Source organism: Pseudocercospora fijiensis (assembly GCF_000340215.1).
Source record: "Pseudocercospora fijiensis CIRAD86 unplaced genomic scaffold MYCFIscaffold_4, whole genome shotgun sequence".
Taxonomy (NCBI): domain Eukaryota; kingdom Fungi; phylum Ascomycota; class Dothideomycetes; order Mycosphaerellales; family Mycosphaerellaceae; genus Pseudocercospora; species Pseudocercospora fijiensis.
The window spans coordinates 487,497-500,587 of record NW_006921535.1 but is presented as its reverse complement, the minus strand read 5'-3'; the positions used below and the strand labels follow the sequence as shown (position 1 = coordinate 500,587).

General features: G+C 50.4%; 6 protein-coding genes across 6 annotated transcripts; 4 read left to right on the top strand and 2 right to left on the bottom strand.

Annotated features, from left to right (window-relative positions):
• Window positions 1-1,677: 1,677 nt before the first annotated feature.
• On the top strand, window positions 1,678-3,714 carry MYCFIDRAFT_58106 (glycoside hydrolase family 13 protein; the record flags this gene model as incomplete). Its single annotated transcript, XM_007927688.1, has 5 exons — window positions 1,678-2,076; window positions 2,130-2,270; window positions 2,333-2,619; window positions 2,715-2,850; window positions 2,912-3,714. 5 exons carry the CDS (start codon window positions 1,678-1,680, stop codon window positions 3,503-3,505), a joined length of 1,557 nt encoding a protein of 518 aa, XP_007925879.1. The 3' UTR covers window positions 3,506-3,714.
• Window positions 3,715-3,910: 196 nt separating this feature from the next.
• On the bottom strand, window positions 3,911-6,395 carry MYCFIDRAFT_58105 (uncharacterized protein). The gene has a single exon (XM_007927687.1). It carries the CDS (start codon window positions 5,796-5,798, stop codon window positions 4,104-4,106), a length of 1,695 nt encoding a protein of 564 aa, XP_007925878.1. The 5' UTR covers window positions 5,799-6,395; the 3' UTR covers window positions 3,911-4,103.
• MYCFIDRAFT_203323 (uncharacterized protein) lies at window positions 5,569-7,048 on the bottom strand (the record flags this gene model as incomplete). The annotated part of the gene is made up of 2 exons (XM_007927892.1): window positions 5,569-6,520; window positions 6,590-7,048. 2 exons carry the CDS (start codon window positions 7,046-7,048, stop codon window positions 6,320-6,322), a joined length of 660 nt encoding a protein of 219 aa, XP_007926083.1. The 3' UTR covers window positions 5,569-6,319.
• Window positions 7,049-7,665: 617 nt separating this feature from the next.
• MYCFIDRAFT_211096 (uncharacterized protein) lies at window positions 7,666-8,717 on the top strand. Its single transcript, XM_007927891.1, has one exon. The coding sequence runs from the start codon at window positions 7,671-7,673 to the stop codon at window positions 8,607-8,609; it is 939 nt and encodes a 312-aa protein (XP_007926082.1). The 5' UTR covers window positions 7,666-7,670; the 3' UTR covers window positions 8,610-8,717.
• Window positions 8,718-8,942: 225 nt separating this feature from the next.
• Window positions 8,943-10,341, top strand: MYCFIDRAFT_36404 (uncharacterized protein; the record flags this gene model as incomplete). The annotated part of the gene is made up of 3 exons (XM_007927566.1): window positions 8,943-9,844; window positions 9,911-10,187; window positions 10,240-10,341. The coding sequence occupies 3 exons, from the start codon at window positions 8,943-8,945 to the stop codon at window positions 10,339-10,341; spliced, it is 1,281 nt and encodes a 426-aa protein (XP_007925757.1).
• A 397-nt stretch (window positions 10,342-10,738) lies between these two features.
• MYCFIDRAFT_187947 (uncharacterized protein) lies at window positions 10,739-12,518 on the top strand (the record flags this gene model as incomplete). The annotated part of the gene is made up of 3 exons (XM_007927890.1): window positions 10,739-11,030; window positions 11,941-12,119; window positions 12,192-12,518. 3 exons carry the CDS (start codon window positions 10,739-10,741, stop codon window positions 12,516-12,518), a joined length of 798 nt encoding a protein of 265 aa, XP_007926081.1.
• Between the last annotated feature and the right edge of the window lie 573 nt (window positions 12,519-13,091).

The window sequence follows — 13,091 nt, the reverse complement described above, 5'->3', positions numbered from 1 at the left end:
GCTTACTTTCTACGCTCGGGGATAATTGTTCTTGCTCGTGACAGTCGCGGGTGACTTGGGCTTTGTGGATACCTGACGATGTGTGTTGTTTGGCAGTCCCTCGCTTGTCACCGAGACCTTCCCCGCGATCTCGAAGGCGTACTCGATGCCTCCGTCAACTCCTTCGCAGATCCGCTGCACAACCGCCCTCATCCCTCACAGTCATGCGTCGTGCCGGAGGCGCGTTTTGTTTTCGCTGCAGTGCTCACGACCTCTCCATTCGTGCTCCTCTTACATAGCAGCGGGCGGGAGCGTCTGCAGACTGCCGGTCATGAGTTCGCTGATCGCATCTGCAGCTAAGCATAGCATAAGGTAGCATGCACTCGGGCCTGTTCGATGACATCAAACAGGGAAGCTGCCACGCCGGTGAGGCTTCGCAACAGCCCTTGCGCTTCGCGGCAGAAGCAGCGCTCAGCTGGTGTGCTGGCTGCCATTTGCTGACGTAGCAGCAGCAGTGTAGAGAAGTACTCAGCACTCTTCCCGAAGGAATCAGGCACGGCGCGAGACATCAGAACCCTCTTTTGCGAAGCTTCGAGACGTCTCTCACGGTGCCTGGCGGCGGCGTCCTGTGCCTGACAACGCGATCTGACCGACGTACTCTTCGTCACAACAGCAACAGCAAAAACAATACCCATCAACCCGAGGCAGACTGAGTCGCTGTTTCTCTTTTCCGGCGTCTTGGGTCTGAAGCGGCTCAGCCTGCACAAGACGGCTCCACAACACCACTACACTTCTTCTCCGACGTGTTTCTGCTGTCAGCTGCTCACGTATTGCAATACACCAAAACAATAGCCGAAAGGCTTGGTGCGCCGCCAGACTGCCTGTTGCGGGTCGACAACCGGCTGCTGCAATCGGGCTCTCCGCTATTCTCCTGCTATACTCCTCCCATATGCCATGCCGCTAGGTCCGAGGCAAAGCGCGTACAAAGACGGCAGAAGTCTCTCATGTAACCATTGACCAAGTGACAGGGACGACTCGGAACCGCCCCAGCTTGCTTCGCCATAGGCCTGGGAAAACAGATCCAGTCGTTCGTGCTCCTCCGACACCTATCTGAACCCAGCCTGTCGCCGCTTTGTTTCCAGCCACCGACGGAAGGCGTCGCAGTTGCGCAACACGCGGCAGAACCTACAGATCGTCAGACTTGCATCGTCCATGCAGACCAGGACAATGTCGAGCTCTGCGGTCAGACCCGAAGCCACAGGCAGTACTCCTCCTTTGCAGCAACTGTGAATGATCTGCAGCTGAGCCTGGCTCGTAGCTTCCTCCAGTGTGTTTGCTCTTGGCCCATCCATGTTCACGCCTGCCGACTCTGTGTACACCTACTATAACAATCCTGTTCCGAGCATTGGCGCTGACCGAGGGATCAAGCTGTACGCCTTGTGACGATGCCATGCGCGCATGTTAGCTCCGGCCGCGTGCATGTGTTATGCACAGTGAATGAGGGCGCAGCATAAAGCGACCTCACGCGCACGGATCTGAAGTCTGGAGACTTCATTCTAGTCAGCGGCTGCTTTATTGTTCTTCACTGCTGCAACGGCCATCAGTCACGACCATTATTACTATCTTGAAACATCTCCTCATTCCTCATTGACTACCAAGTTTACATCACTACAGTAACGACACAAAGCTTTCGGCAACATGAATTTCCTCAGCATTATCTCGGCGCTATTGGCGTTGGGCCTCACACGTCCCGCCCTTGCCGCGAGTGGAAGTGACTGGCGAAGCAGAAGAATCTATCAAGTCGTGACGGATAGATTTGCACGCACCGATGGCTCGACAACAGCAGCATGTGAGACCGGTAGTGGCGATTGGTGTGGCGGGACATGGGCAGGTCTCATAAACCGTCTCGACTACATTCAAAACATGGGCTTCGATGCGATTTGGATCTCGCCTATCACCTATCAGCTGCAAGGTCTCACTGTTGACGGCGCAGCATATCATGGCTATTGGCAGACGAATATCAATGAAGTTGAGGATCATTTCGGCACCGCGCAGGATTTAAAGAATCTTGCCGCCGAACTACACTCACGTGGCATGGTGCGTTGATCAGCGCTCGGTTTTCAAGTGAGAGCTGACCAAATTTATTGCAGTACCTCATGGTGGATATCGTAGTCAACCACTTTGCCTGGCAAGGATCACCTGACAGTGTTGACTACAGCACCTTCGTGCCTTTTGACTCGTCCAGCTACTTTCATTCGTATTGCTCGAATAACTATGATCCAAGTGATCTCGTAAGTATCCCTCAACCTTCAAGCTTCTGGAAATCACAGCAACCACTAACATGCTTCAAAAGACCAACCTCGAGCAATGCTGGATGGGATCCACGAATGTACCCCTGCCTGATCTCAAGACCGAAGCGTCAAATGTCTCCAGCGTCTGGAACTCGTGGGCGGCTCAAATCGTTTCCGAATACTCGATTGATGGCTTTCGCATCGACTCAATCATGGAGGTCAACACCGACTTCTGGGCATCATTCCAAAGTTCAGCTGGCATCTACTCGCTGGGGGAGGCGTATAATGCGGACAGCGACGTGGTTTGCGGATATCAAGACTACCTTCCAGGAGTCTTCAACTATGCAATGTACGTTGGCAATCCCTGCTCGTCGAGGCGTCGATCGGAAGTGGTCGTGTGACACAGCTGCCAAATTTCCGAGTGGCTGACCACAAGATCTGCAGGTACTTCCCGCTGATTTCCGCCTTCTCGAGTACATCGGGAAGCATGTCGAACTTGGCGGATATGATCAACGTGGTGAAGGCCGGTGGCTGTGCCGACACCTCTTTACTTGGAACATTCTCCGAGAACCACGATCAGGTATGTCGTAAGCACGGTACCATTCTCGGCAACGGGTTGCTAACATGTCGTGCGTGTGAAGCCTCGCTTTGCATCCGTCAATGGCGACATGGCTCTTGCCAAGAACGTCGTGACCTTCACCATGCTGACCGATGGCATTCCGGTCATCTACCAAGGCCAAGAACAACACTACAACGCTCTCGGCGGCAGCTCCACCCCCTACAACCGAGAAGCCGTTTGGCTCTCAGGCTACAACGAAGACGCCGACCTCTACGTCCTCCTTCAACTGCTCAATGCCGCACGAGCCAACGCCGCAAATCAGGACTCAACATACCTCACCTACCAAAACTACCCCATCTACACCGACTCCAACGTCATTGCGATGAGAAAAGGAGATATGGTCACTGTCCTGACCAACGCTGGCACGAGCGGAAGCAGCTACACCCTCTCCCTCGCCTCCGGGTACGATGCCGGCACCGAGGTCACGGAACTTGTGGGCTGCACGACTCTGACGGCCAGCGATGATGGAACCCTCTCTGTCCCCATGGCTTCTGGATTACCCAAGGTATATTATCCTACTGCTTCGCTTGGGAATGGCCTTTGTGGTGTGAGCAGTAAGCGTCGTGGGATGAAGGTGAGATCTGCGAAGTGGAGACATGGGATTGAAGATTTTTGAGGATTTGTTTTTTCTTTGCTTGTTGGTGGTTTTTGAGGATACCCGCGTTGGCGAGATTGGGTGTTGATGTTTTGAGGCGTTGTGGTTTTTTTGTTTTTGAATTGAAGGGAGGGAAAGTCAGTAAGCAAGCGGTATGATGGATGATGTGTATTGTGGTAATGTTTTTGTGTATAGTGGTGTAGTTAGGAACTTAGGGCATTATTTTGAAAGCGTGAAGGGAAGATGTGAAATTATGTTGAGTATTCTTTGGCAAGGTATTCGTTCAATTTCCTAGCTACTTTGCTTGGTATAGCGACCATCCTGTTACGGAAAGCAAGGAAGCAACAGCCCAGGGGTCGGCTGACTAATGGAGGAACGGTTACCTTCTGTAATTAACCTTCCTTTCTACATAACCATCTTCAATCACAACAATCATAACACATCCCATGATTCCCATCTTCCACGCGCTTATTTTCCATCACCACATCCATTGATGGAGTCATGGCGCACGGCAGACTTATACCCAAACGCTTCATGGATCTGCTCTGTTGTCTCGCGCAGATGTCGATAGCTCTGCGGCCAGATGCCTGACTTGCCCGGCGAAAGAATTCCGTTCGGATCAACGGCGTCCTTCAAGCGCTCGACGAACTTGCGGTACGCGAAGCCGTTGAAGTCGTTCTGCTCCGCGACCAGGTCTGCGGCACGAACGCGTCAGCACCACAATGCTCGGAGATTGGAAGCGATATGAGATCAACTCACCCATGTGATTGACATGCGCGCGGTACTTGCTGAAGCCTCTCTTCTTGCCCTCCTCAAACAGCCTGAAGAAGATGCGGTCGGTGGCGGCACAATGCTCGGGATCGGTCTTGTCGAAGATCAACATGCACACGAAGACGGCGTGCTTCTCGTGGATGAAGAAGTCGCACATGGCGTCCAGGCCTTGCGCTTCGTACACCTGCCGCGCCGTCACCACCCACTCGCGCATCACCGCGCCGTCGAGCGGGATTATCGCCGCGTAGGCCCCATGCGCACCGACACCACCACTGGACCGCACCACGAAATTGACTAATGGCAAGCTCCACAATGTCGGCACGCCGACGAACATGCCCCCGTAAGGCATCGGCACGCTCGCAGCGTCAAGCGCCCCTCCGTCGTCGGAGCGGAACTCTTGGCATTTGAAGCGACTTTCGCTTCCAGGCACTCGCTTCAGAACGCTCTTGACCACTTCGTCGTACTGCGCCTTGTTCACTGTTGGCGGGCCATAGAAACTGAACCTCACCGTCCAGTGGCCCGTGTCAAGCTGCTGCTGAATCTCCTTCAAGCGCCAGCTGGGGATTGGTCCACTCCCACTCCACCAATCGTGGCGTTTTCCGAAAATTGAAGCCCATTCCACGATGTTGAAGGCGTACGTGCTTGACAGAATCTGCCTCCGTCGAAGATCGCCAAAGACGTCGGCGATCACGTCGATGTCTTCTTCCTCTGGCATCCAGAAGCTGCAGCTGAGGATGGCCTCGGGCGCTGGCGTGAGTCCGATTCCCATCTTGATGACGATACCAAGATTGGACTGCATGAACAAGCTATCGATTCCGGGGCCGAAGGTGAACTTGGACAGGTGGCTTGATGCACTGTTACTCTGTGCCCACTGGCCTGTGCGCACAATTGATCCATCTGCAAGCATCACCTCCATGCCAGAGACATGTTCGAAGTGGTTGGCAGTCGGGACAAAGCCTTGGCCACGGTCGAGCGTATTGCCAACGACAGAGCCCCAGCCCAAGCTTGGCGTCGATGGCCAGACGTTCAGCTTTTGTCTGGCGCACTCTTTGTAGAGATCTTGGAACGTCACGCCCGGCTCCACAACGGCATACGCAAACTTCTCGTTGACTTCCAGCACTCGGTTCATGCGATGCAGATCGAGCGCTATCGAGCCAGATACGCGTGGCGAAGGTCCTCCATAGCCCAGGTTCTTGCCTCTGGAAAACGTCCATACTGGGATTTGGTACTTATTCGCCACAGCTAGAATGGATCGGAGCTCTTCGGCATTGGCTGGACACACCGCAGCGCTTGGAATTGTGCTCTGTTCATGAACCGTGGCGTAAGGGTCGATGTAATCTGACAAAGCATCTGCCGTGAAGACATATTCTGCTCCCAAAATTCCCACCAGCTCCGAGACTGCTTCTTCAAACGCTATTTGGTCTACTCCAGGAGGAAGCACATGCTTGACTGGCCCTCTTGGACGACCGGCGAAAAGCCCGTCGTGAGATTTCTGGTACTCGGGGTCGGCGTATCGTATTGGACCGACCGTTGAAGTCTCCATGCTGGATTGGATCTAGGAGTGAACGAATTGAACTACAAAGCAGGAAACACGATAACGCAATGTAATGCTGAGGACTCACAGCGTGCACAAATACCTCTACATGCACACATGGATTGTGACCTTTTCTGCTACGGTACGCCCACATTCACGGCTCAACTTCCTCACTTGCCGATCTGTGTACTCCACATGCCTCCGCAGATGATGGGGCGTAGCATTCATGACCGTCTGCGTCGTAATCAACAACGATCATGTCCCTTCATCATGCACCATGCTTCACGAGTTTGCCCTCGAAAAGAGGAGGCATTGCTGGTTCTCGGCAGATGGGAGTGCTCTACTCCGGATTCATGCGGAGTGTGGAGGTGTGGATATGTGGGTGTGGAGAACGTGGGTATCACAAGCTGAACAAGCATCGATCGGACGTCCGGAAATAATGCGAGAAGATTCAAAGAGAGGAACAACTCCAAAAGGGTAATAACGAGACACCATTTCGATGACGAATGTGTTGCGCTTGACAAGATCTATCATTCCTTAAAAACCTCCGCAACAATCGGCGCACCAACGTTCAACGTATGAAAACTCAACGGCATCGCCAACTCCAAAACCTCCAAAATCTGTCCCACACTCGCCCCATACTTCAAAGCATTCCTCATATGTTCCTTCAAACCCGAAACATACAAATGCGTGGCGGCAGCATCGAAGGCACAATAAATTAATTCTTTCTCCTAATGCGAACAAGAAAAAAAAAATCAGCAATCAGTAGTCAGCGAGGGGAAGTGGGCAAAAAGACATACCATAGGACTTAACCCCCCTTCCTTCCTCTCCCAAGGAACACTCGAGAACGCGGTATAAGCCTCGAATAACCCGGGATCCAAGCGTAATATATCATCCCAGAAAGTATGCCAATACCCACGTTTCTTCTCAAACAATCTCTTCAATTCCAACCTTCTTCCACCATCATCCTCATTCCCAGCAGTCACATTCTCCATCCCCTCCTCCCTCAACACATCCACCAAAATCGGAACCCCAATATTCGCCGCATGAATCCCCAACGTACTCGTCAACTCCAACACTTCCAACACTTCAATCTTCGTCGCGCCCAACGCTGCCGCGGCGGAAATTTGTTGGTGCATTCCCGGGACGTATAAATGTGTGGACGATGCGTCTATGGCGAGGGAGACTAGGGCTTGGAATTTTGGGGTCAGGTTTTTTTTCTTCTTGGGGAGCGAGAGGAGGGATATGATTGAGGGCATGATTTCGGGGTCGTGCGTTGAGAGGGTGGACCATGATGGGTTGGAGTACCAGGTTGTGGAGCCTAGGGTGGAGATGAAGGAGGATTTTATCTTTTCGTGGTGGGATTCGGACATAATTGTACGTATTTAGGTGGGCTGGAGTTAGGTGGATTTCTTTTTTTTTTTGTTCGTAGGGGAGGTGGGAAGTCAATTGTAAGGCTTGAGGAATTTTGTACTTCCTATATCAATCATCATCAAGCGATGTCGTTGATCAGAGAGCAGGGCTTGATACCCGGAGCTAAGGTACCCCGCCTGAAGATGAGGATAGGAAGGAATTTTGAGCACCGATCACGGATGATAGACATTGACAATTGGGCGTGTGAAGTGCGAATTCCACGGCCTTCTCAGCATTGTTACTTGAAGAGCAAAAGGCGAATGTGGCAGGCGTAGTGTGTTGAGACAGCATTATTGCAAACTGAGGAATCATTACATCGTTTCTTGCTGACCAGCAGGAATCTCAGCCAAGATGCCTTCGCCAGAGAATTGTGTTGCATTCATTGGTATGTCGAGAACAACTTAAAAGGCAGAAAGTGGAAGATCATTCTGAAAGCATTGATTAGGCCTTGGTGTCATGGGCTATCCCATGGCCATCAACCTTCGAAAGAAACTCCCTCAAGAGACAACCCTATACATCAGCGATATCAGCGAGGCAGTGATCGAGAAGTTCTACCAGGAAACAGCAGGCCAAGGTCCAGTTGCAGTCGCCGCCACTGGTCTCCACGCTGTCCAGGTCGCTGATATAGTCATCACCATGCTTCCGGACTCACCTGCAGTGAAATCAGTCTATCTCGACTCCGGCACTGGGATCCTGGCCGGAGTCTCCGCCATAGCATGCAAAGGACCTGTCAAAAAACTCCTAATCGAGTGCGGCACGATCGAACGAGCGACGATTGACAAAGTGAGCGCTGCGGTCGAGACGTGCGCCCAAAGCTTGCCGGCTGGCTCGAATATTGATTTCAGCGACGCGCCAGTTTCTGGTGGACCGATGGGTGCTCAAGCAGGCACGCTCGCCTTCATGGTTGGGACCAACAACCCCGAAGCCCGATTTCCCCAGATCAAAAACATCCTCAAGCCCATGGGGAAAGAGTCATCAATCTTCCTTTGCGGCCCAGTAGGCGCGGGCGTGTCTTTCAAAGTCATCAACAATTACATCTCGGCCATCACATCTCTTGCCTCGAGCGAGGCTTTGAATATGGGCGTCAAACTTGGGTACGATCCGAAGACGCTTACGCAAGTTATCAATGCGAGTGGAGGCCAGAACTGGGTCGTTTCGCATTCGAATCCTGTGCCGGGAGTGCAGGAGAACGTGCCTTCGTCTAGAGATTACGAAGGCGGGTTCCGTATTGAGCTGTGCAAGAAGGTTTTGGAGATGGGGATCGAGTTGGCAGAGCAGGCTGGAGCTAGGACGGTCCTTGACAAGCCTACCCTTGCAGCTTTCGAGGAAGCGGCAGCGGACGATCGATATAAGGGGAAGGATGCCAGAGTCGTTTATAAATGGTTGAGCGAGAGCCGTTCGACTTGAAGGCGTTGCTGGGCTGGGAGAACAGCCAAGGCCTCGCAGAAGGGACTGATTTCATTATTGTAATCCGCATGGTTGTGGGTTTGTGGAGAGTGTGGCCTTTACTGGTGGAGGAGTGAAGTGGGGTGCATTTGGCTTAGGGTTCAGAGGTTGTCCGGCAGTTCGTTTAGACATTTTTCCCACACAACAGTAGTCGACGAGGCTGGTAGTCGGATCAAACATCACCGGCATGACCGAGCTGGTGACATGTACGATACCTTTTCCATCCCCTTGCTTGCATTCACGTTATGCGTCAGAGGTTAGATTTTCTCTGAAACCCGTGCTCAGCTCAACAACATGGCTCAAGCTGTCAACAAAGACTTCAAAGTTCTCGTGGTAGGAGCCGGCCCGTCTGGGCTGCTTCTAGCCGTCCTGCTGGCAAAACACGGCATCAAAGTAACAATACTTGAGAAGACGGCCGAGCTTGACAAGCAGCCTCGAGCATCATTCTACAGCGCGCCTGCGATCTTCGAATTCAAACGAGCAGGCATCTGGGACGATGTCGCTGAAGTGGGATACCATGGATCGGGAGTGTGCTGGAGATATCTGGATGGCACTTACATTACTGGCATCGATGCTTACAAGCTTCCGAAAGATTTGAGAAATGTGTCCTTACCACTCACCGAACTTCTTCCACTTATTAAGGGCCATTTAGATCGGTATCCGTCGGCGGAAGTTTTGATGAGCCATGAAGTTGTTGGCCTTGGCCAGGATGAGAAGCAAGCGTGGGTTGATGTCAAGACTCCAGATGGCGAGAAACGGCTGTTCGCGGATTACATCGCAGGCTGTGATGGCGGGCAAAGCACCGTTCGACGCCTTCTTTTGGGCCCATCATCCTTCCCTGGGAAGACGTGGGAGAAACAGATTGTAGCGACGAATGTGCGATATCCGAAATGGCCCTCCTTTGACTGGCCGACTTCCAACTTCATGATCCATCCCGAGCATTTTTCCATGATTGCTCAGCTTTCAAATGACCGACTGCTGAGGGTCACGTATGGTGAAGAATTGGGCCTGTCGAATGAGCAGATGCGCGAGCGATTACCTTGGAAGTTCAGGACTCTCGTTCCCGGAGCTCCGGAGCCAGGAGAGTATGAAGTCGTTGGGTTCAGCCCGTACAAGATTCATCAGAGGTGTGCCGAGACATTGCGGAAAGGAAGATTTTTGCTTGCAGCCGATGCTGCACATCTTTGCAATCCATTGTAAGTGTACTGAGCTCGATGAGTGCGACCAAATTCTTTCGCGATTGCTGACCAGGGGGCATTCAGCGGTGGCATGGGTTTGACTGGAGGCTTTGTCGACATCGGTGGACTCTACGAATGCCTCTATGGCATTTACGCCGGCCTTGCCGACGAGAGTATTCTGGACAAATATGATACGGTTCGTCGAGAGAAGTTCTGGCAGGTCATCGATACGATCAGTAGTGGTAACATCACACGGCTCTGGGATCCTTCGCCTGAAGTTGTCGGAAATGATTGGTTCTTGAATCTTTTGAAGCAGGCTGAGGCTGATGAGTCAGGGAAGATGCTTCGTGATATGACTTTGGTACGTCTCGCTCTGCGGGCTTTGTGTAGGTCTTGCTGACTCGGGGTGCTAGGGGGTCAACGCAGTGATGCACGACTTCACGCAGTATTATCACAAAGATAGCGATCCAAGTATACCATTGCCGGCGTCATATGCCAGCCAGATGACAGACTGATGATCTCGAAGGATATGGGAATTGCTACAGGGGGAAGGGGAGGTAGCGGGCGGGTGCTTGGTCGGTGGCGAAGGGCGGTCCCGTTTGCATACTGTATTTCGTCCTCTGGCCAAGCTGCGTTTCGGATTTGATAGAAGTGTCCAGATCTCTTACGTCCGTATTGTCGTATGTTAGCATCGGGGATGAAGCAGAATCTGTACCGAACATCGGGGTCGGATCACAAGGAAAGTTTGAACCTCGGTGTTCGACTTCAGTTGCCGGGGTAGTACCGTACGCCGACCTACAATATTGAATCTACATACATTCTCATCTTCTTCTAGACCTTGATCCATACCTAAATCTCTCCCTGGAACTGAAGCAGAAAAAAATCACTCAGCATAAAATCAATCATCTAAAAATGTCCCTCCCATCAACCTACAAATCCATCCACCTAGCAACCCGACCAAAAGACCACATAACCCCCGAAACCTTCACCGTAAGACAACACCCAACCCCCTCCCCCTCCTCCCTCAAAGATGGCGAAGTCCTCTTCCAACCAAACTACTGCTCCCTCGACCCCGCCATGCGCGGCTGGCTCAACGACACAAGATCCTACATCCCGCCCGTAAAACTCGGCGCCATCATGCGCGGCGAAAGCGTCGGCCGCATCATCGCCTACCTCCATTCAGGCTTGCGGGATGAAGAATTACGTAACGAAGACTTTCATTAAGCTTTGACTAGACTTTCACGACATTTCAACGACACCTAACTGATTCTTCTCCTATAAGCCTGAGAACAAACCGGGCTAAAACAGCCTATAGAATACAGCTGTCTGCCCTCGAAGGCTACAACTTAACACCTCTACAATAATAGGATAATACAAAGCAACTGAGGCCCTTCTTGATACCTTTAATAAGGCCCTCCAACTCTAAGATAGCACGCGACAAAGCGTTATTGTCGTATTCTAACTACTGCGACAAAAGCCAGATTACGACAAAAGTCTTAGCGTTTCCTCTCGATAGCAAGATAGCGACAACATTAACGAGGACTAGGTCTTAAACACTTCGGAGATCCTTCTTTATAGTGCCTATAAGAAGCTCGTATAATCTAGGTCTTCGAAGGATTAGGCGTTATAGTTAACTAGCTCTTAAGGGTAGCAAATTTGTCTTAAAATCCGGAATCGTACGGACAACTAGCCTTAGTATATAGAAGATAGAGCCTATAGTACTCGTATTAGCGAATGCTTTGTATAGGAACATATAATCTTCTTATTAAGGCGCAGGACCCTTTTTCTACATTTGTCTTCGTCTAATATAGTTATTGTCCTATATATTAAAAAGTGCTAAAATCCTACGGGCAATTATATAGAGGACGAACGGTTTAGTTTTAGGCGCTCCGCTATAGGCTTCGCTTAGTCCGCTAACCCGTATATAGAATAGTCTCTTATAATACAAGAATAGTTACTTATAGAAGGAAGTGTAGAAGATATTACAAGTTAGAAGGTCTAAGTAGCCTATAAGAGCGGGGCGCCTAAAAGGAGGTAGATTATCGCCTTAAAATCTTAAAAATTCTCGAAAGGAGAACTCGTCGTTGCAATGTCTAGATAGACGGAAATCGCAGTTTTGAAAGATAACCTTATTACGAAAATTACTTTGCCCCCAAATAGGAGACCTTCTAATGCGCTAGGCGTGCTAGGGATAACGGGGTTAACAGCGTATTTTAGGATTTTAAATATAGGAAAGGTAAAAGCTAGGGATTTCGTAGTAGTTTCTAGAGCGGCGGGGGCGACGGGGAGTATAGTAGGACAGATTGCGAAATTGAAAGGAGCGACAGTAATAGGGATTGCAGGGTCGGAGGCGAAATATAAATAGTTAGTAGAAGAACTCGGATTTGATAGAGCGTTAAATTATAAGGGAAAGAATTTTACGAAAGAGTTTCGGGAGGCGACGAAGAGGTTTAGATTAATCGATATGTTTTTCGATAATGTCGGAGGGGAGGTTTTAGATTTAGCGTTAAGTCGGGCGAAGGAGCATTCGAGGTTTGTAATATATAGGGGGATTTTACAGTATAATTCTAGGGAGATAAAGGGGCCGAGGAATTATTTAATAATTGTTAGTATAAGGATTCGCATAGAGGGGTTTGTAGTTTTTAATTTTAAGAGGGAGTATAAGAAGGCGCGAAAGGATTTGGCGCTATAGTTAGCTAAGGGGAAGATTAAGAGGCAGGAAACGATTGTAAAGGGTGGGATTAAGAAGATGCCCGAGGCGCTAAGGGCGTTGTTTAAAGGGAAGAATACGGGGAAAATAATAGTTGAGATTAAGGCGCCGGATAGGGAGGAGTTTAGGTCGAAGTTGTAGAGGGGGCTGTTAGCTTTGAATGAGACCTAATGCCTTAATGAGCTAGTGTCTATGTTAGATTTGAGTTGTTGCTCGTAACTTTTATACGACGTTCCTTCTCCTTATCTTATACGTAGTTATACCTCTAACTACTTTATCTTATCAATCAATTAACCCTCCTTACCCTAACAAAACTCCCTAACCTCTCCTTAACCCTCCGAATCGCTATCTCCGCCCTTAAACTCTTCTCCCTATACTTATACATTAAATAACTCATTCCCCTAACCTGTCTCGCCGTCCTCCTTACCTATATCCGCGTAAGCGCATTATACAAACTTAACGCCTCAGATTTTTTCCTTAATCCAAAGCTATTCAAACTAGCACGACTGTTATCGAGACTCTTTATTTAGGTCTAGACTAAAGCTTATTATCCTA

Coding starts and splice junctions, on each gene's coding strand:
- MYCFIDRAFT_58105 (XM_007927687.1), bottom strand. CDS start 5,798: ATGGAGACTTCAACGGTCGGTCCAATACGATACGCCGACCCCGAGTAC.
- MYCFIDRAFT_211096 (XM_007927891.1), top strand. CDS start 7,671: ATGGCCATCAACCTTCGAAAGAAACTCCCTCAAGAGACAACCCTATAC.